The 27,761-nt window shown below is 48.9% G+C and overlaps 2 protein-coding genes and 1 long non-coding RNA gene across 4 annotated transcripts; 1 reads left to right on the forward strand and 2 right to left on the reverse strand.

Annotated features, from left to right (window-relative positions):
• On the reverse strand, window positions 1-15,250 carry Themis2 (thymocyte selection associated family member 2). 2 transcript variants are annotated; one of them, XM_063288271.1, is made up of 7 exons: window positions 15,142-15,250; window positions 13,968-14,098; window positions 11,176-11,316; window positions 7,926-8,336; window positions 3,680-4,749; window positions 1,568-1,715; window positions 1-1,231 (listed from the first exon to the last, which is right to left on the reverse strand). In XM_063288271.1, exons 4-7 carry the CDS (start codon window positions 8,272-8,274, stop codon window positions 1,122-1,124), a joined length of 1,677 nt encoding a protein of 558 aa, XP_063144341.1. In that variant the 5' UTR covers window positions 8,275-8,336; window positions 11,176-11,316; window positions 13,968-14,098; window positions 15,142-15,250; the 3' UTR covers window positions 1-1,121. The 2 variants fall into 2 exon arrangements, with proteins under 2 accessions (XP_063144341.1, NP_001258409.1); NM_001271480.2 differs by lacking the exon at window positions 13,968-14,098.
• A 175-nt stretch (window positions 15,251-15,425) lies between these two features.
• LOC120102994 (uncharacterized) lies at window positions 15,426-17,607 on the forward strand. Its single transcript, XR_005505028.2, has 3 exons — window positions 15,426-16,590; window positions 16,690-16,774; window positions 17,319-17,607. It is a non-coding gene; the product is annotated as an uncharacterized LOC120102994 (long non-coding RNA).
• Window positions 17,608-22,861: 5,254 nt separating this feature from the next.
• Swi5l1 (SWI5 homologous recombination repair protein like 1) lies at window positions 22,862-23,500 on the reverse strand. Its single transcript, XM_039111568.2, has one exon. It carries the CDS (start codon window positions 23,391-23,393, stop codon window positions 23,145-23,147), a length of 249 nt encoding a protein of 82 aa, XP_038967496.1. The 5' UTR covers window positions 23,394-23,500; the 3' UTR covers window positions 22,862-23,144.
• Window positions 23,501-27,761: the final 4,261 nt, after the last annotated feature.

A 27,761-nucleotide genomic window follows, 5' to 3' on the forward strand; every position in this document is an offset into this window, starting at 1 on the left:
GAAGCATGTGTCGTTTTTATTCTGAGGCTTTACCATGAGATGATCTTGGGTCGTCAAGTCACCTAACAGCTTTCTTTTTAACAGTGTCAGAGCATCACCCAGATTTCCACAACTTTGGGTCTCCCCAGCTTCTCAGTTTTGTTTAATAAATAAATAGGTAAGTCAGGCTGGCCTGGAATTCAGATATCCACCTGCTTCTGCCTCCAGAGGTTAAAGGTGTGCACCACAAACCCCGGCTTTAAATTTTTAGATTGTGTCTAACTGTGGAGGCTTGCAGGGGCTCGGCTCTGTACATGAACTGAGTGCTCACAGCGTCCAGAAGCAGGTGACCCCTGGAGCTGGAGTTACAGGCAGTTGTGAAACACCTGATGTAGGTGCTGGGAACTGAACTTGGGTCCTCTGTAGCACCAAAGTGCTTTTTTTTTTTCTTTTCTTTTTTTCGGAGCTGGGGACCGAACCTAGGGCCTTGTGCTTGCTAGGCAAGCGCTCTACCACTGAGCTAAATCCCCAACCCACCAAAGTGCTCTTAACCACTGAACCATCTCTCCAGTCCCTCTGCCTTTGTAAATTAGCTCTCTTAGTTCCACTAACAGACTTGATGAACTAGTGTCCTCCCTAGGATTTTATTCTTGGAAGCACATGCCCACATTTAGTCCCACAAGGCCATTTACTGGGTACCGATCATGAGCTGGGTTCTAGCCCCCGTGAGAATACTGTCTGCCCCCCGGCACAGGGCAGAGCAGGCAAAGGCGGCAGCCTACACTGGGTGACATAATGAAGACTGAGTTCTCTTTACTGAGAGGCAGGCAGCACTGAAGGGTGGCCTCTGATTCTTCTCTGTGCCTAGTAGTGGGTCAGCTGATGGGTACAAGATGAGCCAGAACCTGAATGGCTTCTCTGGACACCAGTGTTCTAAGGCTGAGGGTGTCACATGCAACTTTCTGGGACCAAGCCGACCTGGAACCCAAAGAGGCAGGAGTAGTGTCAGTCTCACGCCCATCGGAGTCTAAGTCCCTTGAGACTCTGCCCTAGGTCCTCCAAGAGTTAGCTGGTAACCCTGTGAGGCGGCAGCTGGGAAGTGTGGCTTTCCCCGAGCACCTAGATGTTTTTTCTGAAAGTGCTCAAATTTCTTCATAGTCGTGGTCATCTATATCTGGGTCAGGCGGGAGATGTGACTCAGTGGTGGAGTACTTCCCCAGCGAGCTCGAGGATTTGGGTTTCATACTCAGCACTGAAGAAGAAAGGAAAGTCCAGGTCATTCAGAATCTTTGCCTTTAGGCAAGTTCCTTCCCCCTTCAGTTTCATCCCCTGAACAGGGAAGGGACTGGCCTGACTGTGGCTCAGAACCACTCTCCTTACACACTGTAGCTGTTTATTGTCACAGAGGACACCATGCCTTAGGACTGGACTCATTGCATCGCTGGGGTCTGGAGTCTATAGAGAAAGACTAGCGAGGCCTTTCCCTGATCCGCTCCATATAAGGTTGGCTTTCAAACTAGGACCATGACAGGGTCCCCCTGGGTAGAGCCATCAGAGATGGGAGACGGCTGTGATGGGTCAAACTCACCTGAATTCTGTGCTTGGGGATTGGATTTGTGGTCTTTCTTGTTAGAAATCTTGCTGTACACACTTGACTTGTTCGCGGGGAAGGCTTCCAAGGTCTTCGCCTTGCGTTCAAGCTGTGGGCAGGATGGCTTCGGTTCTACAACTCGAGCCTGAGCAAGATGAGAAGAAAAAAACAAAAGCTAGAAAGCAGTAACGGTGCAAGACTCGGCTGCTGGGACCGAGTCGCCTGACAGGGACAATTGGCTGTGCGCTTTTCTGGGTCAGGTTTCTCATGGACAGAAGTCCCTCGTGAGACTGAAACTACTCAAGGACTCATCATTTTACCCACTATCACATGACTTATACGATAATAAATTCAGGCCTCCTGAGGTCCCAGCACAGGATACCTGTTGAGCTCACCAAGCAGACTTTGGATAGCTCACTCAGTCACCCTGGCTATGTAGTCAGGGCTGAATCAAACCCAGCCTAGCCATCCTCCTAGCTGTGTGAGCTCAGATGACTCGGCTCTCTTATCTCAGCTGTAAAGAGAAAAAGAGAACACTGGTGCCTCTCTCTCTCTCTCTTTCTCTCTCTCTCTCTCTGTGTATGAATACACATGCATGCATAGGCGTGTGGGCTGTGAGAGTAGGTGGGGTCAGCCACCAAGTTAGCAAGCTATCGACAAACAGGAAGTAGCTAACTAAAGGGCTTGTGGGAGAAGTCCTAGCATGTCAATCACCAAGAGAGATGGATGCTCAAAGAGCTAGTCTAAGCCGGGATCCCACTCTCCCGCCTTTGATTCCCCTTGGTTCATTCAGCAGCCTTGAAGTGGTGGAATTTTTGCTTTTCACCCCGCCCCCACCCCCATATCCTGCCCCACTCTTATTAGGAAGAGAGACAGTGAGTGAAAAATGGCGGTGAACACAGTGAGGTGACAGAACAGGGCCAGCTCTGCCCAGAAGTCAGGGCCTCACTTCCGTAGCCTGAAGGAGGAATAAAGTTTCTAGCCCTGGGTCTAATGGGTCAACAGGCCGAACCTGAGCCTTCCTGTGGCTGGAGTGGGAAACAGGAAGTAGTGGTGGGAGGGGGCCCAGGAATGCCAGGCTGCAGCCAACCCATGAGAGACCCTGATGCCGTGTGAGCCACTGAAGCCTTTAACACCGAGCCCAGCAGTTGAAGATGAGGAGCCCTGGAGGTCAGATTTAACTTAACTTAGCACGACCTAGAATTTCCTGGACCTCTGTCAGATCAGGTAAGGTCTGTGGGTACGTCTATGGGGATTGTCTTGACTGCCAATCAATATAGGACAATTGAGAGCACTGTGGAGGACATCATTTCCTACGCTGGACTCTGAATTCTATAAAAGTAAGAAAGTCAGCAAGGAGTTTGTAGAGCATTTGATGCACCCGCTCTTTCTGCTCTTGACATGGCGTGGCCAGCTGTCCCCGGCCTCTGTGCCTTCCCTACAGGGACCGACTAAACTGGAATGGTGAACTAAAACCCTTCTTCCTCTAAGCTGCTTTTGGTTCAGGGCATTTTATCACAGGACCATAAGTCAAACTAGGACAGGAGGCCATCCTAAGAGCCATGGGGAGGACTGCAAACGTTTAGGTAAGAACAGAGGATGCTCTGCCTGGAAGAAGCATGAAAGTGACAGAGAGGAAACGCTCTAGGAACTTGGAGTCAGAATGCGTCCACACTCAAAGTCAAGCTTTCTCTTTGCTGACCCCGTCAGAGTCTTGATCTTCATTTTCCCAATCATAAAACACTGATAACTACCCCGGCTTTAAGATCGTGAGGACTAACCAAGTGGGAATACCTGGTACAAAGACTAGAGAGATGACTCAGAGGTTAAGAGCACCGGCTGCTCTTCCAGAGGTCCTGAGTTCAGTTCCCAGCAACCACATGGTGGCTCACAACCATCTTTAGGGGGAACCTGACGCCCTCTTCAGGCAGGCAGGTGCATATGCAGCAGAGCACTGATACATTAAACAAATAAAATATTTAAAGAAAAAGAATTGAACCCAATGAGCTGCAAATTCAGTACAACTGAGAATCATTGCAGGCAAAAAAGCAAGGCCCCAGGGTGAGCCTCACAGGTGACCCCTCCCTGCCGCTGAGGTTCTGTCCATACCTTTACGCCACCCTCCTTACAGCGCTGTGTGTTCTGCTGCTTCTTCGGGGGCCTAGGCGGAGGAGCTTGGTTCCCAGAGACTGGCAGCTTCCGGAGGCCGTAGTAAAAAGCTTCTGACAGTTCCTCCACCGTAGGGACAGACAGCGGCCCAGCCACCTGGCCTGGCCGTCCCTCAATCTCCACCACAGTCAGATCCAGCCACCTGGGAGGGATCTCGAAGCACATTTCCGGCTGGGAGTCCAGGCTTACTACCAAAAAGGGCTCTGTGAGCTTCTCCTCCAGGCGCAAGCCAGGGAAGGAGGTCAGAGGGTCAGTGGGGTGATGGGAATCTTTGGCCACCACCTTGACCTCACAGGGCAGGGTATACTGGGCAGTGAGATCTGCTAGGCTATAGCGTCGGCTGTCATTTACCTCCTCCACAAAGCTACCAGAGAGGTAGAGGGGTAGCAGAACCTGTTCTTTGTCCTCTACCTCCTCCCCTTCCTCTTCTTCCTCCTCCTCCTCCTCCCCAGACTGCTCATTCAACCGCTGACATATCAAGACATCTATGTCCTGCCCTTGGGCCCCACAGACCTGGCCGGACCTCAACACCTCCAGCCGATCACCCACAGCCAAGAAAGAAAACTCAGGATTCTCCTCTTCGTTCCCATCACAGTCTTTCGTGGCCACCACCCGGAGGGGCCGGCCCGGCTGGAGAGCACCCAAAAGGTCATAGGCCGTGGGGAACTCCCTTGGCCTCCGTTTGAGCTTGCCCTGGTAGGCTCCGGAGAGCAAGAAGTATCTGGGAACTTTTCGGCTCTTGCTTGAGGCCACAACCCGCCACGGTGATGAGGCTGGACCATAGATGCAAAGCCTCTGGCCTTTGCGTAGGAAGCTCATCCACGGGCTGAGGAAGATGGGTGGACCATCAGGAACCTCCAGGATCTCCGTGGACAGAGGGAAGGGGCCTCCCCGGGCCAGCACCTCGCTCAGCCGCAATGGTTTGAAGAAGTGGATGTGCTGGGAAGAGGCCGTGACATCTTCTACCTCCACCTCCAGAGTAGACGGGATCTTGACGACGCTGCTGCGCACTGTAGGGAGAAGGCAGTTCCGGAGCCCGGCACAAAACATCCGGTCGCAGCCCCAAGCCTAGCTCTGACTCCTTTCCCGCCATCCTTTTCCTACTATATAGATTTTTCAGCTCAGTCTTTTTTTATTTTTATTTTTACTTTTACTTAATTTAATGTTTTTATTTAAGAATTTAAATTTGTCGGGGCTGGAGAGATGGCTCAGTGGTTAAGAGCACTGACTGCTCTTCCACAGGTCCTGAGTTCAAATCCCAGCAACCACATGGTGGCTCACAACCATCTGTAGTGAGATCTGATGCTCTCTTCTGGTGTGTCTGAAGACAGTTACAGTGTGTTTATATATAATAAATAATCTCTAAAAAATAATTTAAATTTGTCTTTTAAAAAAGATTTATTTATTTTATTTATATGGGACTACACTGTAGTTGTTTTCAGACTCACCAGAAGAGGGCGTCAGATCTCATTACAGATGGCTGTGAGCCACCATGTGGTTGCTGGGAATTGAACTCAGGACCTCTGGAAGAGCAGCCAGTGCTCTTAACCGCTGAGCCATCTCTCCAGCCTTTAAAATTGTCTTTCTTACTTTTAACTGTGCATAGATGTGGGCACATGAATACAGGGGACCACAGAGGCCAGAGCAGTTGGGCCCTGCAGGGGCTGGAATTATGGGGGGTTGTGAGCCACCTAGCCTAGAACTCCAGTTCCAGAGATGCGATGCTCTTTTCCGGCCTCCATAGGCACCAGGCACATACATGCTGCACAGACATACATGCAGCCAAAACACCATACATGCAAATTTTAAAACTTATTATTATTATTATTATTATTATTATTATTACTTTGTTTGAGGCAGAATTTCTCTGTTAACAGTCCTGACTGTCTTAGAATTTGCCTTCTAAACCAGGCTGGCCTCCAACTCACAGAGATCCTCCTGCCTTTGCCTCCTGAGCACTGGGATTAAAGGCCTGCACCACCACACCCAGCCCAATAATTAATTAAAAAAAAAAACCTCTTTATTAAAATAGCAATAAACACATGATCCAGGTATAATGCCACATCATCACAGTGTCCGAGCTTGGGAGACAGAGGCAGGACTCTCAGGAAAGAGTTCGAGGCTGGGAAGGCTACATGAGATGCTGCGTCAAAAATTTAGAACATGCTAATTAAGGAGGCTGTGGAGAGGGTCGAAATATCGCTGAAGGGTAATGTAAGGGGCGTGCCGTGTTGAGGAAGCCAGGAAAGTCAGAGTGAGGTACTTAAATGGAAACTTTGAGGACGAAAAAGGTGACCGAGTTAGGAGTGGTGTGAACTCTGACAGAGGAAATGCTGGTGCTAGGAAAAAGGGACACCTGCCGCTCCTCCTGTCTGTCTCTTCCACAGTGACCTGGAAAAGCATTTGCTTTTCTTCTCCATAAGCAAAATAAAATCTACTTTATCAAGCCAGAGGTATGCATCTTTAAAAGGGGGATAACTAATTTAAAAGCTTTCAGGCGTGTTTGGTTTTTAACCGGGTATGGTGCCACAGATACAGACACCAGCACTGGACTCGGGAGGCAGAGGCAGGAAGATCAGGAGCTGGAGACCAGCCTGGGCTACGTGAGACCCTCTCTTTGTTTTATTCAATTTTGGAAATGCTGGAGATCAAGGGCTAGCAAATGCCCCACACCGAGCCAGACCCCAACCTCTTTTTTTGTTCGATTTTTGGTTCTTTTTCTTTTTTTTTTTTTTTTTTTTTTTTTTTTTTGGTTCTTTTTTTTCCGGAGCTGGGGACCGAACCCAGGGCCTTGCGCTTCCTAGGCAAGCGCTCTACCACTGAGCTAAATCCCCAACCCCTTGTTCGATTTTTGTTTGGTTTTTTTGGGTTTTTTTTTTCTTTTTTTTTCGGAGCTGGGGACCGAACCCAGGGCCTTGCACTTGCTAGGCAAGCGCTCTACCACTGAGCTAAATCGCCAACCCCTTGTTTTGTTTTTAAAGACAGGGTTTCTCTGTGTAGCCCTGACTGTCTGGGGCTCACTCTGTAGGCCAGGCTGCTCTCAAACTCGGAGATCTGCCCACCTCTGCCTCCCAAATGCTGGAGTTAAAGGTGTGTGCCACCACCCGACCCTGTTCCCCTCTATTGATTTTACTATTTCTAAAACCTTTTTGTGTTTACACTTATTCATTTATTTTTATGGTTGTGTGGTTTTTTTTTGTCTGTCCACCTATATATGTGCAGGCGTGTGTTTGTGCCATGCTGTGAGTGCGAAGGTCAAAGGACAATGTGCAGAAGTCAGTTCTTCTACTGTTTAGGTCCCAGGGATGAAACTTGTGCATGATGGGGCAGGACCCTTACCTGCTGAGTCACTCCTGCTTTATTTATTTACTTATGTGTGTATGTATGTATGTAAGTATGTATGTATGTATTATATATAAGTACACTGTAGATGTCTTCAGACACACCAGAAGAGGGCATCAGATCTCATTACAGATGGTTGTGAGCCACCATGTGGTTGCTGGAATTTGAACTCAGGACCTCTGGAAGAGCAGTCAGTGCTCTTAACCGCTGAGCCATCTCTCCAGCCCCACCCCTACTTTTAAAAACAATTGTAGGGCTGGGGATTTAGCTCAGTGGTAGAGCACTTGCCTAGGAAGCGCAAGGCCCTGGGTTCGGTCCCCAGCTCCGAAAAAAAAGAACCAAAAAAAAAAAAAAAAACCAATTGTAATTTTATTATTGGTGTGTGTGTGTGTGTGCACATGCCAGGGAACATGGAGGTCAGAGGGCCATTTTCACAGCAAGTGCTTTTATACACTGAGCTGCCCCCGCCCCTTTAATTAATTAATTGTTTGTTTTTTTTTTTTCGGAGCTGGGGACCGAACCCAGGGCCTTGCGCTTGCTAGGCAAGTGCTCTACCACTGAGCTAAATCCCCAACCCCAATTGTTTTGTTTCTCAATTTTGAGACAGCATCTATGCAGCTGGTGTGGAGCCTAACCTTCATAAAGCATGGAGGAGAGCTTAGGTGCCTTTATCCCTTTTTCTCATCTCTTTTCATACCACATTTCCGTTTTCACAGGCCATCGGTATCCAGTCACATTGCGGACATTAGGTAAGCAGCCTGGAGCCCCCGGCCTATGCACGGATCGGGGCTATCTTCGACGGTACAGCTCCCAGCCACCCATGCCCGTGCCCCAGGGAACTTACTGTGCATGATGGCCTGGAGCTGGTACTGGGGCTTTAGTATCACAGAGGCCCAGGGGAGGCTGGGGCAGGTGAGCCTAAGGCCCTTCATAGCTGGGTCCTGCAGGATTTGGAGCAGGGTTTGTGGAGCACTGGGCTTGCATCTCCAGAAGGGTCCCTTCTGGGAAAGGGGCAGATGAAGGATGATCTCCTGGGTCTTTGAGGCCTGCACACAGCGTGCATAGCGGGTCCCGTGGTGTACTTCCACGGCCTCAAGTCTGAGGGGCTGATCCTCAGGCACCACCCTGGCCTCCGTGACAATTCTTTGAGTTGACTTGAAGTAAATGGGACACTGTGTGGAGTTCTGGGGCATGGCGGAGACGAGATCCTCCAGGGTTCTATAGCTCTGCAGGCTGGTGAGTGTGCTGAAGAGGCCTGTGGGATTCAGCAGAGGGAGGAAGCATGAGGAGGGAGGGGTGTGCTGGGGACAGGCTCTGCAGATAACCCAGCCAGACCCTCCCAGGACGGGTGTCAAGGATGGACCTGCATCTGGACATCTAGACTAAAGGTATAAGGACAGAGGCTGAATGACAGTGTGCAAACAGTGAGGGCAGAAATGATGACACAAGGGACACAGGGAACAGAATCAGGGCACATTCTCTCTCTCTCTCTCTCTCTCTCTCTCTCTCTCTCTCTCTCACACACACACACACACACACACACACACACACACACACACCCTCCTCAACGTTTCCGTCTTTAACTTAGCCAACCCATTTTTTTCCTTTAGACCCCTCCCCCAGAGCTCTGGAGCTCCAAGCCCACACACCCAGTCTATCTCTCCATCTCGGGGTAGCACCGGTTGTCTCTTTGTCCCAAGTGAGAGCCCCAGAATCTACTAGCCCAGGGGCCCTACCACTCAGTGGCTCTGCCACAACCAAACGACAACCTCCTCCCATTCCTGCAGCTCCCAGACATTCTGCCACCAGGCTGCCCAATTGCCCAACTTCTAGAAACAGTAGTTTCCAGTCCCAAAAGTCACGGCCCAAATCTAATCAAGGAAATCTCACAGAGCTTAGACTGGAGCACATCCTCCAGAAATACTGGTCTGGGACCTCGGGAAATAGTTCAGTGAAACAGAAAGCTTAGAACATCTGTTATCTGAGCTTACGCTCGGTGTGGAGGGAACACTGCCTGGTGTCCACAGGATGGTTGACAGACTTCAGATTTAAGCTGTGAGGTAGACAATAGCATGGCATTGAAACTAAGTCCCCTGACTTTGCTCGCTCCCCTCTTAGTGGTCTGCGAGCAAGTGAGGGAACTGGTTTCTGGAAAGAGGCATCACACTCTCAGTCAAAGCATCCCAAGGAAACATGTCTACGCACCCATGTATGTGTGCGCAGGTGTGGGCCTGGATGCGCACTGTCGTGTGGGTGATGGACCTGTGTGTACAAGTGTGTAGACTGGTTGGACCTAGTGGTAGGTATTCGAGAGCTCAAAGAAGTCTTCTGTAGAAAAACAGAGCCCTCAAAGCGCAGCAGGAAATGCCTCATTTAAATATCTGAAAAGCCCCGGATTCCTCAACACGTTCACCAGCCAGAGTGTGTTCGTCCAGCCGAAGGGATCAGCTTCTGTTCCCATCTGTGTGTGCACACACGTGTGCTCAGAACGCGCCTGCTCTGTGCCAGCCCCTCTTCTACTCTGTCTCCTCTTCAAAGCTCACATCAGTCCTGGGGCTCCCAACAGAGGAGGAAGCTGAGGCCACCAGTGTCAGGCTTTCTACCTACGCTGCTCCCAGCCACAAACAACACACCTCCTGTTTTGTAATAACTAAACCCTTTCAGGGTTCATTTTTCTGTGTGGCTTGCTTGCTTGTTTTCCAGACAGGGTCTCATGGATCTCAGGCTGGCCTTGAAATCCAAAAAGACCTTTTTTTTTTTAAAAATTATATATATTTTTTGGGGTTGGGGATTTAGCTCAGTGGTAGAGTGCTTGCCTAGGAAGCGCAAGGCCCTGGGTTCGGTCCCCAGCTCTGGAAAAAAAATATATATATATTTTTATTTCACGTCCACTGGTGTTTTGCCCGCATGTATATCTGTATATACATATACATCTGTATATCTGTGTGAAGGTGTCAGATCCCCGGAAACTGGAGTGGTAGACAGTTCTGAGCTGCCATGTAGGTGGATGGGAATTGAACCTGAGTCCTCTGGAAGAGCAACCAGTGTTCTCAACCATCTCTCCAGCCCTCCAAAGAGATTAATATTACTTTAAATTAAAAAAAAAAGTCACCTTTAAGCCAGGCATGGCAGTACACGCCTTTAAATCCCAGGACTCAGGAGGCTGATCAGCATGAGTCTGAGGCTGGCATGATTTACACGGAGACCAACCAAGGCTATACAGTGATACCTTGCACCAATAAAATAAATCACATTTATTTATTGTGTGCATGCATGTGCGTGCTACAGCACATATGAAGAAGCCAGAGGACTACTTGTAGGAATCACTCTCTCCTTCCAGCATGTAGGTGCGGGGAATTGAACTCGGATCATCCGGCTTCAGCAGAATCTGCTATTATCTCCCAGGCGTGAGACCTACTCCTGCTCCTCCTGCCTCCCTTCCAGGATTACCGGAATGTGCCGCTACCCCCGTTGAAGTACACAGTGCTGGCGACACGACCCGGGACTTCATGTTCACGCGGGAAGCACCTACCAGCTGAGCTATGTCTTCGTCCCTGACCCTTTCTGAGATGGAGCCCCATGCATCCTCGTCTGACTCACTATGAAGCTAAGGCTGGCCAGGACTCCCCAGTCTTCAGTCTCTACCTCCCCTATGCTAGAATCCAGGCTGTTTCCCCTGGGGTTGCTCGCGCCTCTACAGACCCACCCCACCCTGAGCTGTGCCTGCTTCATATTGCCCTTGTCTTTGCTCCCTGTCACTCCAGAAAGGCCTAGTTCGTCCTGAGTCTACACATCCAGCTCCCCAAAGGACACGTGGGTGTCAGGAGATGTTTGATGAATGAAGAATGGGTGAGCAAACACAAGGACCAAAACTTGAAGACCTAGAGGCAGATGCCATCCGAAGAAGGCTGGGACAAGCCAGACTCAGGGATGGCCTCTGAATATGCCCTTGGCCTTCCAGTTACATAATGGTAGTTATGTCGCCCTCATATGCAAAGCCAGAGGGGCAGGCATACTGCCCAAAGTGGCGAGCCAACCCACAAGTGGTTCAAGATTCACCTACACGATGCTAGAGCACCAGGTACAAGCCTTACCTGTGAAATTGGGGTTGAGCTCCAACGTCTGACCCGTCTCTGGGTCCTCACACACAACCTTCTCGAGGTGGATATGGGTGACCTTGATTAGGTCCCCCGTGGAGAGGCAACATTCATTCCCAAAGAGCTCATAGACGGAACCTGTGGAGACATGGACTCAGTTTTTCCTTTTGGCAAAGGCCTGGGTGGCCTGTTCCATACAAACACTACACAGCGGTTCCTGCTGCCGTATCTTTCTACTTTGAAGTACTCGGGACTGGACCTAGTTCCAAACATACCCGTAAGTACTCCAGCCCACCCCACCCCTCGCCCCACTGGAGTAGCAGGCTTCTTCCTTGCCTTTCCCTGCTAAAGGGAAGCCAGCCTCAGCCTGCTTACTCGGTCTCCTCTGACCACTGCAGGCCTGATGGTGCCCTTTCTCCCAGCTCTCCTGGAGTGAGCACACAGTCAGGGCTGGTCTCTTTCAACATCTTTGCAGTCTCTAGGGGTAGATTTCACCCAAGAGGCAGGAACTAACCAGGCACCCACAACACCTGTACTACATTTGCAAAATCAAGCTCAGAGTAGGTGGGCTTCGCAAAGATACAGGCGACCAGGCAGGCACCTAGCTCCTCCCACTCCCTGCTCTCTGCTTCAGATGAATGAGCTGCGCGCTGTCTGTCTGTCTGTCTGTCTGTCTGTCTTTCTTTCGAAGCAGGCTCTCTGGTAGTTCAGCTTGCCCTGGAACTCTTTCTACTAATGATGATTGATCTGCTGATCAACTCTACCTCCAGGGTGCTAGGAAGGCAGGTGTATGCCACCGTGCCAAATTCTTTGGAGTACTCAGTACTCGGAATCAAATCTAGGATTTCCTGCATGCTAGATGAGCGCTGTACTAATTGAAGTACACGCTTCCGGCCCAGCGAATAGCTTTTCGCTTTTGTTTTTTAAATCAGGCTTATCTAGAATGCATATCTAGAATGCAGGCTTATCTAGAATTCCACCAAAGGTGTGGAAGTCAGGACAACCTCCCGAGTCAGTTCTTTCTTTCGACCCTGCGAGACCCAGGGATTGGATTGGGTTGTCAAGGGCAGCAACCACGCCCCTCCGCCCCGCCTACCAGCTAACTCACCCTCCCGCCAGCCAGCCCCGCAATCTATTGAGTTGCTCTTAAGAGGACAGAGAGGAGATTGAGGATCTGAGAGCCACCTCCAAGTTCAGCAGCCACTTGCCTGCATGCAAAGTGCTAAAGCTATAAAGAACACTGGGAAATAAACAGTAAAGCTCTCACAGTGCTGTGTGCCCGAGTCCATGTCCAGCGGCAGAGGATGGGAAACCGCAGGTGACAGGACCTTGAGGCAACCAGGGAAAGTCCTAGGAGAGCTGCTTACAGGGTCGGGAGAAACTGGTGTAAGCCTCACCCTAACAACTCAGGAAAGTGCACACAGTCGGTCAGAGGCGGACCTTACAGCCGAGGAGTGTGTTAGCCACGGAGTTATATATACCTGGCTCTGTACTGAGTGTTAACTGACGCTTCAGTGCCCTGAAGACGCGTGACTCCCCTTCCGGGAACAGGCCAGCAGTTTCCCTTTTCTAAATAAATAGCGACAGCAAGTTTCTCATTCCTAAAAGTGACAGCTTGGAGAGGCGGTACCAGCTCTTCAATGATCAATAAAGGGGAAGAGTAGGAACTCAAACAAGCTCACCCCTGGCTTCAGTAGGGTGTTCCAGGTCAGCCTCAAAAATATCAAAAAAGAGCCAGCAAGATATTTTCAGGTAAAGACTCTTCACTCCCCAAGTCCCATATGACAGAAGAAAATGGAAGAAGACAAAAGTCCTGTGACCTTCACATGCATACTGTGACACATGCACGCTCGTCCCACAAACAGACAAACAAACAAACAAACAAATAAATAAATGTAAACAAAGGCTCAGACGGCCAGCTGTGGTGGTACACATCTGTAAACAGAGAGTCTGGAGAAGTCTGGGCTACACAAGAACAACTTGTCTTAAACAGGGGCGAGGGGTGGGGGAGGTTAAGGGTGTTAGCCAAGAGTGCTGATCTAGGGCTGGAGAGATGGCTCAGTGGTTAAGAGCACCTGACTGCTCTTCCAGAGGTCCTGAGTTCAATTCCCAGCAACCACATGGTGGCTCACAGCATCTGTAATGGGATCTGATGCCCTCTTTTGGTGTATCTGAAGACAGCTACAGTGTACTTAAATATAATAAATGAATAAATCTTTAAAAAAAAAAACAATTAGGGGTTGGGGATTTAGCTCAGTGGTAGAGCGCTTGCCTAGCAAGCACAAGGCCCTGGGTTCGTTCCCCAGCTCCGAAAAAAAGAAAAAAAGAAAAAAAGAGAAAAAGAGAAAAAGAGAAAAAAAAAAGAAAAAAAAGGAGTGCTGATCTAGGATGTTAGATGGCCCGTCCCCACTGCAGCAGGGAGGGTAAAGTGGGGATTGGAGGCGGAAGATGTGAGGGTAACAGGAGGAGGGTATGAAGTCCAGGGTATTTACCTCCAAAACTGGAATTCCACTGCATCTTGCCCTCACGCATAGTTATCTACCCTCCAGGTAACTTCATTTGCATACCGACACTCTGTGACATCCGACATCCGTCTGTCCTCACGTCACCACCCCAATTTCTTCCACTTCCCACCACCCCAGGTCAGAGCAGATGAGGAAACTCAGATATTGTGACATAAGTAAGCAAGAGAGGCTGGGAGGATGTCCTGAGCTGGAGAAAGAAAGACCAGACTCCCAGAGCCCTGCTTCAGGGACCCTTCGGGGTTCCGATGGACGGGAGAGACTCACCCTTGTGTGGTCCTCCTTCGTCTACAATCCACTTGGCCAACAGAACACGTTGCTGGCAGCTGCTGTGGCAGAGCCTGGTTCCCTCATCCCAGAGAGCAGGATGAAGCAGGCATCCGTGAGAAGCTTGTCCTCTGAGGGAGAAGCCCTGAATCTCAGTGTCTCCCTCCACAGTCTCCTCTGCCCTCCTCAGAGCAGCCTGGTGGGTCTTGCTCACTCACATCCACATCTCTTTTCTTCCCTCCCTTACCCAAGTGGCCACTTGCTATTTGGCCAGTAACTGGTGGCTGCGTCCTGATATGTCCATCTCTTCTTTACTATGAGACGGGGAGAGCCATGGGCAAATGTGCAAGCGAAAAGCGGCAAGGCTTCAGGGGGTGGCAGGACCATTCCAACTGAGAATCCAGCAAAGAGGAGAAACAGGGAGGCAGGGAGGCAAGGAGCAGAGAGCGCACGGGGTGGGGTGTGGGGCTGATCTGGTGCTTAAATAATGAACTGGAATGTATCTCATCAGCGAGAGTTCAGGGTCCTGGGTTGGATCCCTGAAGAAAGGGAGAGAAGATAAGAAAAGAGAACGGAGGGAGGGAGAGAGAAAGAAGAAAGAAAAGTGAACCGGGCATGGCAAATTCAGCCAGAGGCAGAAGGATCGTTGCAAATTTGAGGCCAACCTGGGTTACAAAACAAGATCCTCTCAAAACAAAACAAAACAAAAACCCAGTGAGCATCCTAGTGCCTGCCCGACACAATGAACAGTGACCTCCATTCACTTACTAATCCATTTATTATAATTGTTCTCGGTGCTTGAGACAGGATTTCCTAGGCTGTTCAGGTTGCCCCTGCCTAGCTGCTACCCAGTTTCTGTTAGGATTACCCAGCAACCTCAGTTGAGAAAATGCCTCTGTGTTAAACTCAGGATTTATCGCCTGCGGGACCGAAGCTGAGACGCAGGGAGGTGGCGCCTTTTGGTGCGGATTCCTAAACTTCGAGCAAGTAGCAGCCTCCGAACTCAACCCCCAAGTTCCTCAGGGTCTCACACTGTATCCCAGACTGACCTGGCATCATTTTATAGGCCAGGCTAGCCTCGAACTCGTGCCAATACTCCTGCCTCAGCCCCCCAGTATTGGGATTACAGGCATGACCCATCATGCCTGGCTCCTTCCACCCAAAGCCCGCTCACCCTCGAAGTAGACTCCGGAGCAGACCCGCAGCACGCGCGGAAGGGAGGCGGGGTCCAGGCTGCTCGCAAAGTCCTGCAGCGGCACAGGCTCCATGGTCGCGACCCAACTAAAGTGGCTCAGACCAGTCCGCAGTTTGCGGAGGACTGTCCGGAAGCCACGCCCACTAGAGACCACGCCCCCAGGTCCGGTTGGTAGGAGCCCCACCGGGTTCTCTGAAACCCCGAACTCTCGAATGAGGACTTTATTCCTCCTGATCTGTCTCTTCAACTCTAAAATGGGATCATTTCTTAGGGCTTCTACTGTTGTGATAAAAACAATTTGGGGAGGGAAGGGGTTATTTCATCTTACCACCCTGGGATCACAGAGGGTAGTCGGAGCAGGAACTTGGGACAGATACAGGAACTGGGACTGGTCCAGAAGCCATCAAGGAACACAGCTTACTGGTTTGCTCAGCTTGCTTTTTTTACACAGCTCAGGACCACCTGTCCAGGGTTGGCTCTATCCACGCCCTCTGGGCTGGGTCCACCCACATCAATCGTAAGTGGAGAAAATGCACTACAGACTCTGATGGAGGAGGCATTCTCTCAACAGAAGTTCCCAGATAGTTCTAGCTTGGGTCAAATCGATCAAAGAACAACCAGGACAATACCTTTCTTTACTTTGCTCCTTGGGACAGATCTAACATAAAGACTTGGTAATTTGATACCCAAAGGTCTTGTGTGTGTGTGTGTGTGTGTGTGTGTGTGTGTGTGTGTGTGTGAGAGAGAGAGAGAGAGAGAGAGAGAGAGAAACAGAGAGAGAGAGACAGAGAGAGACAGAGACAGAGAGACAGAGACACAGAGAGATAGAGATACAGATAGAGACAGACAGAGACGCACAGAGAGACACGGAGAGACAGAGAGAATCCTGTAGCACAAATTGTACTCAAAATTTCTGTGTAGCTGAAGATGACCTTGAACTTCTTCTTTTTTTTTTTTTTTTTTTTTTTCTTTTCTTTTTTTTCAGAGCTGGGGACCGAACCCAGGGCCTTGTGCTTGCTAGGCAAGTGCCCCTACCGCTGAGCTAAATCCCCAACCCCGACCTTGAACTTCTGATTGTCCCTCCCCCACCATCTGAAATGTGTGCATCCACACACACTTACTCTATTAGGTGCTGAGGATCAAGGCTAGGGCTTTATGCATTCAAAGCAAGCACTCTACCAAGTAAGCTACATCCTCTTCCTTGTTCTGGGTTTTTGAAGTAGGATTTCATGTGACCCACTGTGTAGCTGAGGCTGACTTCCTTAGACTCCTGATGTTCTTGCTGCCTCTCCTGCCAGGTTCTGGGATAACAGGCATGTACCACTTACCGCTTCAGGCCAGGAAGATATTGAACAGATAAAAAACGGTTCCACTTCCCCAGCAGTGCCCAGAGGAATACTCTTCCACAGTATTCCAAGTCCAAACGAGGTACCACAGCTCCCTTGTGTTGTTGGGGGTCTGTCAGGACATACACACTCTTACCCTTTGGGTCTGAGGAAGAAGACATATTGTCCTGTCCATCCCCAGATACACCCTGGTCCTCTGCCCGGATGCCTCTAGTGATGAGAAATGGCTACCGATCTCTCTAAGACACTCAGGTCCTCTGACACGGGTGAGTAAAAATGGCGCCGTGGCACAGGCTGTGATCCCAGCACTTGGGAGGCTCAGGATTCAAGTCATCTCTGGGTTATAAAGAGCATGGTCGCCATGAGAGCCTAGCTTAAAAACAGAAGGCAGGGGGTTGGGGATTTAGCTCAGTGGTAGAGCGCTTGCCTAGGAAGCACAAGGCCCTGGGTTCGGTCCGCAGCTCCGGAAAAAAAGAACCAAAAAAAAAAAAAAAAAAAAAAACCAAACAAACAAACAGAAGGCAGTTTCTCCTAATGCCCTGCCTCCTGCTTTAGGAAATAAGACTTGGAAATAAGAATGGAATGACTTGGGGTTGGGGATTTAGCTCAGTGGTAGAGCGCTTGCCTAGCAAGTGCAAGGCCCTGGGTTCGGTCCCCGGCTCCGAAAAAAAGAAAAAAAAAAAAAAAAAAGAATGGAATGACTTCCTCCTGCTGAAAAAAAAAAAGTGTAAGTAGAAAAACAGAAGTTCTCATGGCTCCTGGGAACCCTGGTGGTGAAGGGCTATCCACTGTCTCTCAACTATTTTCTAGAGTTTTCCATCATAGACACTACGAACGGCTCAACAAGGCTCAACAAGAATCATGGGACATTGGGCTGGAGAGATGGTTTATCGGTTAAGAGCACCGACTACTCTTCCAGAGGTCCTGAGTTCAATTCCCAGCAACCACATGGTGGTTCACAACCATCTGTAATGGGATCTGATGCCTGAAGACAGCAACAGTGTACTTATATATAATAAATGAATAAATCTTTTTTTTTAAAGTGAAAAATCCAAACAGAGATTTAAAAAAAAAAAAAAGAATCACGGGACATGCAGGAGACAGCCAGGAACACCTCCCTCTTCAGGGCATTAGCTCAGGGGTGGAAGAAGGGGAGGAGGGGGAAGGGAGGGGGAGAGGAGGGGAGGGGGAGGGGGAGGAATGAGAAGATGAAGGAGCACAAGGGAGAGAGGAGGGGAGGAGGGGGGGAGGGGAGGAGGGGAGGAGGAGGTGGGGAGGAAGAGAAAACAAAGAAGACTGAGGAAGGGAGGAGGCTCCTACACTCAGGGATGCTTAGGGAATTGTGAAACTGAGAACGAAGGACTTTTGGAGGCTTGTCCTGTTGTCTCTAGATTCTTTTAATTATTTTTTTAATCATTTTTATTTCGTTTTCTAATTTTTGAGATGAGCTTCGTAGCTCAGGCTGGTGGGAAGCTCAGGTCCCCCTGCCTTAGTCCGGGACTACAGGCACGTGCCAGTGCCACCGTGTTCAGCTTCCAGCTTTACTTAAAAAAAAAAAATTGGGGGTTTGGGGATTTAGCTCAGTGGTAGAGCGCTTGCCTAGGAAGCGCAAGGCCCTGGGTTCGGTCCCCAGCTCCGAAAAAAAGAACAAAAAAAAAAAAAAAAAATTGGGGAACTAGAGAAATGGCCATCGGTTAAGATTTCCCTCAGGGGCTGGAGAGATGGCTCGGCGGTTAAGAGCACTCGACTGCTCTTCCAGAGGTCCTGAGTTCAATTCCCAGCAACCACATGGTGGCTCGCAACCATCTGTAATGAGATCTGATGCCCTCTTCTGGTGTGTCTGGAGACAGCTATAGTGTACTTATATATAATAAATGAATAAATCTTTAAAAAAAAAAAAAAAGACTTCCCTCAGGCGACCCCAGGCTCATTCCCAGCACCCACACGCCAGCTCACACAACTGTTGGTAACCCCAACAGTAACTTGACGCAAGACACATATGCTGGCAAAACACTCATGCATGTAAGGTAAAGTCAGTAAATCTAAAAAGGATTCCTTTCAGTTTTATTTCACGCGCATTGGCGTTTTGCCGGTGCGTGTGTCTGTGTTGAGGGTGTCAGATGTCCTGGAACTGGAGTTACAGGCAATTGTGAGCCACCGTGGCGATGCTAGGAGTCCAACCTGTGCAAAAGCAGCCTGTGCTCTTAACCTCTGACTCATCTCTCCTCCTTTCCTCCCATTTTATTCAAAGCAGAAGCAGGCTTCCTTAATAATGACCACAGAAGAGTTGGACGTGAGTGAAACTCGTAAGAGCTAGGTTTCCAAGTTTCAAATGTTCTAGAGGCTGGAGGGATGACCCGGTAGTTAAGAAGAGTGCTGTACGGAGGACTCAAATCAGTCAGTTCATGACTACCTGTAAAGCCAGCTCCAGGAATCACCCTCTTCTGGGCTTTCTCTAGGCACACACACACACACACACACACACACACACACACACACACACACACCTCTTAAGTCTTAAACCTTGAAAAAGCCAGACATGGTGACTTACACCTTTAATCTTTAAGCCCAGTTCTTGGGGGCAGAGGTATGCAAATCTCTGTGAGTTCGAGTCTACCCTGGTCTACCTACAGTTCCAGGCCAGCCAGAGCTACATAATCAGACTCTGTCTCAAAACCACTTCTTGTGGCTGGGGCTGTAACTCAGTTTGTAGAAGTCTTTCCCGGCATGCAGGAAGTCTGTTATGCAGGCATAAACAGAACATGGTGTTGGGAGGTAGAGGCAGGAGGGTCAGAAGTTCAGCGTTATCCTCAGAACACAGTGAGTTCAAGATCAGCCTGAGATACATAACCTTGCCTGAAAACACATACTGTATATGTTACTAATTTTTGACAAGGCTGGTGGTCCAGCACTTAGGTAGAGGCAGGTGGATCAAGTAGACCAGGTAGTTCAAGGCCAGCCTGGTCTACAGAGCAAGTTCAAGGCTGGCCAGAGCTACACAGTGAGACCCTGTGTCTCATTTTTCTTTTCTTTCTTTTTTTGTTTAGCTCTCCTCCACCTCCTTACCCTCTTTTCTCTTCTTTTTCTTTTGTTTTTCAAGACAAGGTTTTACTGTGTAACCCCGGCTGTCCTAGAACTCACACTATAGACCAGGCTGGCCTTGAACTCAGATCCACCTATGTCTGCCCCCCAAGCACCCATGCAAATGCAAACACACAGGCGAGTACACACAGACCCACAATTTAAAGATAAAATTTGTTTGAAACCACCAAATTTGGAAGCATAAAGAACACTTCCCACGGAAGCCATGCTGTGAACAGGGACTGAACTGTGACCTCGTATGCTCACGCTAATGGAGTACTTCCTAGCCAGCAGCCATCTTCCCTACCTGCGTCCCTTGTACCCCTGACTCTTCTCTTAGCTGCCACCTGCTATATCCTCTTTTGTAAAGTGTCCTTTGTAAATCGGCACCCTGTAACGGGGGTAAAATACAGGTTGGGTATTTAAACGGAGAGGCCCAGGGAGGTACCTCTTGGGATTCCCACAGCGGCCTTGAGAAAGCACAGAGCAGAGCCTCGACCCAAAGTGAAACTGGTTCTGGGTCTGGGGAAGTGGCTTAGAGTGAGGAGGAATTTTTTTCCTTCCCTGTTTTGGCAATGCCCAGATGAAAGCCAGGGTGCTGCACCCTCACCAGGTCAGAGGTTCTTCTCGAATCTGATACCCACAAGTTGGAATAGGAAGAGGAAGAAGCCACAGCCCTGATTGCTATGCCAGATGACTTTATTTTCCCTACCGCCGCAAATGTTTCTGTCATTTCTGACGTTCAGGGAGGCAGCTGAGGCTCCTGTCCCCTTCACACACATACATACATACAGACAGACAGACATACACACACACACACACACACACACACACAAATACACACACATACACTACATAAACACACATACACACACACACACACACACACACACACACACACACACACACACACTTCTAGTGGCTGAGACAATGGTTCAGTGGGTAAAGCGCTTGCCCAGTAAGCCTGGCAGCTTGAGTCTGAACCCTGGAACCTACATAGCAGTAGAAGGCAAGAATCAGCTGTGCTTACGAAGTTGTCCTCTGACTTGCACAGGCCACCACAGGACTAGTGCCTTCTTCTCCCACGCCCTACACCATCGTAACCAACCAGGATTACTAGTTGGGCTGGTGATGGTGGCACACACCTCGAATCTCAGAATCCAGAAGGCTAAGATGGGAATGTTCAAGGTCAGCCAGGGCTGCAGAATAAAACCCTACATTAAAAAAAAAAAAAAAAAAAAAAAAAAAAGGAATAATTTCCGACTCAGTGATTCCATGCGACTAGATGCTCAGAAAAACTGAAACTAGGGAATCTGGAGAGAAGGCTCAGTGGTTAGAGCAGCAGCTGCTCTTGCAGAGGACCTGAGTTCAGATCTCAGTACCTACATGGTGGTTTACAACCATCTGTAACTCCAGCTCTAGGAGATCTGATGGCCTTTTCCGACCTCCTCTGGCAGCAGGCACATAGGTGACCCAATGCATACATACAGGTAAAACTGCTACACGCGTGAAGAATCGAAGAAATAAATCTAAAACAAGAGCTTTGAGAGAGACGTTTGCACATCGCCGTCCTAGCAGCCAACAGGAGAGGCAGCCCAGTGATGGATGAGCCGCTACCATAATGTAGACTTCGCTTACAGTGGGGGAAACGTGTTGAAAGGGAGACACACATGGGAACATGGGTAAGTCTTGGGGCTCACAGGTAACTAGGGCGGGATTCCACTCACATGCAGAAGCTACAACGGTCAAAGCCACAGATACAGGAAAGGCATGCAGGGACAAACAGCAACTGATCTGGAGCAGGGCAGAGCTCTGGCTCAGCCGGGAAGGATTTCAGTTGTGCAAGACCAAAAACTTCTAGAGATACGACGAGATGACGACGACGTCACAGAACGCTTTCTGGGCTACCGCTGTTGCAGGGAATAGCTTAGCTGAAGCCCTGGATTTCAAAATCTTCGGCTCTGAAAAAAGTTTGTGAATTTTATGTTATGTGTGTATCTTCCCGTATTCTTCTTTGGCGGCCTAGAAGCATTTAATAAACCTTTATAAAAATCTGGTGAAAGCCTGGTGTGGGGGTAGCGCCTTTAAATCCCAGCACTTGGGACACGGGGGTTGTTCACACAGGGGGTCAGCTAGGTTTGCACACAGTCTCAAAAAAGAATCAAAAAGGAGGGGGCTGGGGATTTAGCTCAGTGGTAGAACGCTTACCTAGGAAGCGCAAGGCCCTGGGTTCGGTCCCCAGCTCCGAAAAAAAGAACCAAAAAAAAAAAAATAAATAAAAGAATCAAAAAGGAGAGGGGAGACGGGGTGGGGGTGGGAGGGAGGAAGGAAGATAGGAAAGAAGCTATCTGTGGAGAGATTTCTCAGTAGTTAAGAGCTGCTTTTGCAGAAGTTCAGGTTCAGTTCCCAGCACGCACAACAGATCATTCACAACTGTCCAGAACTCCAGTTCCAGGGGAACTAAGGCCCCTCATTCAGCCGCTGCAGACATCTAAAGTGTGCATATGCACCCCACGCCCCCCTCTGTCTTTTCTGACTTTTTCACCTTCATTTTTATTTTAAGTGTACCGCTGTTCTGCTTGTTGTGGCTGTCCTGGGACTTTCTCTGTAGACCAGACTGGCCTCGAACTCAAAGATCCACCTTCCTCTGCCTCCCTAGTGCTGGGATTAAAGACCTGCACCACCACAGTCCCTGTTAGGATTTTTTTTTTTTAAATGGGTGGTGGGGGTGGGACTTGCTGGAGAGATGTCCCTTCAATTAAGAGCACTTTTGTTTTCTGCAGGGGTCCCAGATCTGGTTCCTGGCACACGGTGTGTCACAGTTATATTTAATGTGTTAATTTTTTAATTTAACCTCATGTTATACTGACTAATGCTAATCTTACTGTAAAGATTTCTCCTTGTGGACCCCCCAGTGTAGGGGAATGTCAGAGTGGGGAGGTGGGAAGGGGGGTGGTTAGGGAGAGGGGAACACCCTTATAGAAGAAGGGGAGGGGGATGGGATAGGGGGCTTATGGATGGGAAACCTGAAAAGGGAATAACATTTGAAATGTAAATAAAAAAATATCCAATAAAAATAATGAAGAAAAATATCCAATAAAAATAATGAAGATAAAATTTTTTTTAAAAAAGAAGAAAAAGATTTCTCCTTGTAACTAACTAACTTTCTTTCTTTCTTTTTTTTTTTTTTTTTTCCGGAGCTGGGGACCGAACCCAGGGCCTTGCGCTTCCTAGGCAAGCGCTCTACCACTGAGCTAAATCCCCAACCCCTCTTTCTTTCTTTTCTTTTCTTTTTTTTTTTTTTTGTTGCTCATAGGTTTATTAACAAAAGGGACAACCACACATCCACTCACAAGAATGTTTAGAAACCTTAGCACTGACAATACCCACACCTCCCAAGACCCCTCTTCTCTAGGACCCACTCCAAACTCTGGAGGGCTTTTAGCATTTTTTTAAATCTGGAAACCATACGAAAATACTGTCTGGGCTCTCTGCCTCTTATGCCTCCATCCTCCTGTCCCTGTGGACTGCAGATAGAGATCTCCGAGGAGCTGCTCAGTCATTTGGGTTTAGATCAAAATCCAGATATGACTCCTTGGTGGTAACACCTCGAGTCACAGTCGGTTTGCCCGGCAGCATCTGCGACGTGTTCTTGATGTTGTTGTATTCATAGAACTCAATCACACGGTAGCCCTCTGCTATTAGCTGGGAGATCTCCTTGTCCAGCATGTCCTGCTTCTCCTTCAGTTTCTGAATGTCAGAATTCAAGGTCTCCTCGGTGACTTCCTCACCCTCATCAATCATGGGGAATGGCCGTTGGGGTGATCGGTAGCCCCCATGGTAAATTCGGCTGAATTCTGACTCACCCCTCCTGAACCCTAAGGTCCCGGGACACCCGGAGCAGCGTGGGCTTAAACTCTGAAGGGTCCAGGGTTGGGGTTAAATGGCTGCTTTTCAGGTAACCAGAAATCGAAGATGGAGACCACCAACTGCCTCATGGCCGGATGCCGTAACTTTGTTTCTTAATGTTCCCCACAAGGTTATACAGATATTACCTTCTGACTTACTTTCTGGATCTTTGGCAGCTCCTTGGATGAACCCTCTTCTGAGCTATTCTAACTGCTGCCACCCTCTCTTTGCCTTTCTGTAACCTTGAAGCAGTTACTGAACCCTAAGCCCCTAAAAGAAGTTTGGGTGATGTCTTAGGGTTGTACTGCTGTGAACAGACACCGTGACCAAGACAAGTCTTATCAACGACACCATTTAATTGGGACTGTCTTACAGGTTCAGAGGTTCAGTCCTTTATCATCAAGGCAGGAACAAGGCAGCATCCAGGCAGACATGGTGCAGGAGGAGCTGAGAGTTCTACATCTTCATCTGAAGGAAGCCAGGAACAGACTGGGCACCCTCGGGCAGCTAGGAGGAGGGCCTCCAAGCCCACCCCTACAGTGACAAACTTCCTCCAAAAAAGGTCACAACTTCTAATAGTGCCACTCTGTGGGCTGAGCATATGCAAACCATCACTGGTGACTTCTAAAAGGAGACTAAGGGGCCATTGGGCACCCACTCATGCCTCTTCTTGCCACTCTGGACTTTGTTTTGGAGACTAGAACTGAAACAGTTGGACGGAAGCTGTTAGGTATCAGTGAAGCTCTCCCAAAAGCTCTTCAAAAACCCACAGCAGACACCCCATCAGCCTCAGCTTCTTGGCTGCTACAGAACAGCATCTGTGCCCCCCTCCACAAACAATGCTGTTTCCACACCAACAAACTCTGACTGGTTTGAGATGGAGCCTAGAGTCAGGGACCAGAAAAACTTCAACCTCAACCCTCCTTCGGTGTATGGGCTACCAGTTCCCTCTCCTCTGGCCCTCCCCTGGATCACCGTCTCCTTCACAGGGGCCTCATCCTCACTTTTATAAATGTTTTAATTACCAAACAAAGTGTCCCGGGCTCTCGAAGGGGACCACATTGTTACTATGGTCATCATGTTGCTGGCTTGTGATGAGCGCTTGGCAACCATGACTCTGTTTCAAGGGGTTGTCACGAGCACTTCCTTGTGCTTGTGTTCTGTTTCTGTACCCCCAACTCTTTGCCTACCAAATCCCCCATTTGGAAACTTCCTACTTCTGGATTATATTTTTTTTTTAAAAAAAGTCCTTATTTTCTCCATGTCCAAGGCTGATCTCTTGAACCCCATCCTAGGGAGAGACAGCCCCATGTACATGAATTAAAAACGAAGCTTACTTTGATGAATTAGGCCATGGTGATTGGGTCAATGGTTTCCTCCTCGAATCTGTGTGATTAGCAAGAGCCTTGCAGGTTTAAGACAGAAGGGGGTCTCATCCCTAACCAAAGAGCTACCTCCAAGTGACATCTGCTCGCCAAGGACAATTTAGTTTCTCCAATGGGGTCTCTCTGCCAGTAGTGGATGACCGGTAGAAAAATGAACTCAGTCGTATTTTCAAAAACCAAACAACCTGAGTCGAATTCCTGGAAACCACGTGATAAAAAGACAGGACTGATTCTTGCAATTTGTCATCTGACAACTTGTCACACACACTCCCACGCCCAATCAATCAATCAATCAATCAATAAAAGTGCATAAAGAAATAGCTTCCCGGCGGCTGGAGAGATGGCTCAGTGGTTAAGAGCACTGACTGGGGGTTGGGGATTTGGCTCAGTGGTAGAGCGCTTGCCTAGCAAGCGCAAGGCCCTGGGTTCAGTCCCCAGCTCTAAAAAAAAGAATAGAAAAAAAAAAAAAAAAAGAGCACTGACTGCTCTTCCAGAGGTCCTGAGTTCAAATCCCAGCAACCACATGGTGGCTCACAACCACCTGTAATGGGATCTGATGCCCTCTTCTGGTGTGTCTGAAGACAGCTACAGTGTACTCATATACATAAAATAAATAAATAAACATTTAACAAAAAAAGAAAGAAAGAAATAGCCTCCTTTGGCTGGCAAGATGGCTTAGTGGGTGAAGCCTGACATGAGTTTGAGCCCTGGCTTCTGCGTGGAGAAGGAGAAAACTGACTCCTGCAAGATGTCTTCTGATTTCCAAGGGCTTGCTTTGTCACCCGTGAGCACAAATCACACAGTAAATAAATGCCAAATGGCTTGTGTGTAGGGGTGTTTTCCCTACATGTAACTTTGTGCACCATGTGCATGTCCCACACCCAAGAAATCCAGAAGATCCCCTGGGACTGGAGTTACAGAGGGTCCTAAACCAACAAGTAGATGTCGTGAATCAAACCCAGGTCTTCTGGAAGAGTAGCCACTTAACCACTGAGCCTTCTCTCCAGTCCCTTAAAAAAAAATGTTTTTTAAAGAAATACCTTCCTCCTAGCACTTGTGGGGCAGAAGCAGGCAGATCTAGAACAGCCAAGGCTGCACAGAGAAACCCTGTCTCAAAAAAAAAAAAAAAAAAAAAGAAAAGAAAAAGAAAAAGTGCTTGCAAAGCTTGAGCTGCCCCTCCCCCAACCCCTTCGAGCCTTCCTTAACAAATCAGCCTGGCCCTGTGGCACACCTCTGGAGGCACATCCGTGGATCTCTTCACCAGTGTAAAGACAGACTCATCTACATAGCAAGTTCCAAGACCGCCAGGGCTATGTAGAAAGACCCTGTGTCACCATTGTGAGACAAAAACAACAGAAAGATTTGTTTTATTTGTGTGTGTGTGTGTGTGTGTGTGTGCGCGCGCGCGCGTGTGTTTGGATATGTGTGTGTAAGTGCAGGTGTCCACAGAGGCCAAAAGGCTCCTCCTCTTCTGTAACCTCCAGGCTGTTGGACTCAGATGCTGCAAACCAAACTTGGGTCCCCTGGAAGAACATCACGGGAAGTAACATTGTATTACAGCTCCGACCTCAAGCCCAGCAGTTTGAAGCCAGTCTGAGCAACGGCGATGAGACCATGTCTGAAAAACAAAAAAACAAACCAGAAAACCAACCCACCAACCAAACCCACAAAACAAGACAGAAACTCTCCCTAGAGAGAAGATTGACGTTCCTGCTTCTTGTTCTCACTTGGGAGTGTGGGGGAAGGATGCTGATTTTTGGAGAAAGAGAGCAAAAGGCAATGCCCTCCCAGCTCCTTCTTGAAGACGCAAACGGAAGGCCCAGGTGTCCTGCTTTCTCACGCACAGGGTATCATTTATTTACGCAGCAGCTCTGCTGGAATTCGTGCCAGCCCCAGCTGGCCACCATGCTGTGCTCACAGTTTCAACTTACACTTCACCCTCTGACTGTCCACAGAGCACACCCTGTCTTTCAGTTCACTGCAGTATGATGACCTCTCTCCCACACTCTCCTCAGCCGGCATGCGCGTCTATGGTCTCTCTCCGCAGAAAGAGCCTGAGGCCTGGACGATTTCTTTTACTCTTAGACTCGCCCTAGAGCCTAGTGTTTTCTGACTGGTGGAAGATTTTGGAATGTGAGGTCTCCCTCACTCCTTCACCCCCACACTCCTTATCCTTGATGCTTGAGTGTGATTCGGCTAGAGCCTGTGTACCTGTCCCGTCTCCCACCCCTTTCCCAGGGCACCAGCCTCTGAGTAATGCTTAGGGTCAGTAACAGCCATTGCTCCCTTTCAGACTCAGTTTCCCCAGCAGCAGCCAAATGGGACTGACACTGAAAATCAAAGATCCCTTTCCCTCAGTCCTTTATGCAACAAAACCATCAAACTAGGTCACACCATACGAGGAAAGAAGGTTTATTTGGGGGAGTTCAAAGCTCCCATGACCGCCTCTGAGGGGCACAGAGTATAACAGAAAAGACGGGAAAAACCTTGCCAGTTAGCAAGGAAACAGGTGGAGGTGGGGCGGAGCCTGTACACTGGAGCAGCCTGGAAGTTAGAGTAGCAATGGGGACTGTTTGCATCGTGACCTCCACAGAAGAGCCAGGGCGGTAGTATAGAAGCTTTGGCACATTAGAGATAAATGGTAACAGGTCTGTTCCTCATTTGCCTGAGGTGAAAGAACACAGGAGAAGTTGTGGTTCTTTCTGACAGACAGATTTCTAAGGATGGCTGAGTGTAAGGTGTGTGTCCATCCGTCTGTTCACCCACCCTGCCAGAGTGTATCTTGAGCTCAGCCAGGCTGTCATGTAGGACAGCACAGCGTCAGTGCCAATGCCATTTTGATGGCTTGGGGAGGGCTCTTTAGACTTAACACCCAGTA

This window comes from Rattus norvegicus, chromosome 5 (assembly GCF_036323735.1).
Source record: "Rattus norvegicus strain BN/NHsdMcwi chromosome 5, GRCr8, whole genome shotgun sequence".
NCBI lineage: Eukaryota > Metazoa > Chordata > Mammalia > Rodentia > Muridae > Rattus > Rattus norvegicus.

Coding starts and splice junctions, on each gene's coding strand:
- Themis2 (NM_001271480.2), bottom strand. CDS start 15,235: ATGGAGCCTGTGCCGCTGCAGGACTTTGCGAGCAGCCTGGACCCCGCC. Junction 8,337..11,175: donor GCTCAACCCCAATTTCACAG/GTAAGGCTTGTA, acceptor TGAATCCCACAG/GCCTCTTCAGCACACTCACC. Junction 4,750..7,925: donor GCTCCAGGCCATCATGCACA/GTAAGTTCCCTG, acceptor TTCTCCCTACAG/TGCGCAGCAGCGTCGTCAAG.
- Swi5l1 (XM_039111568.2), bottom strand. CDS start 23,393: ATGATTGATGAGGGTGAGGAAGTCACCGAGGAGACCTTGAATTCTGAC.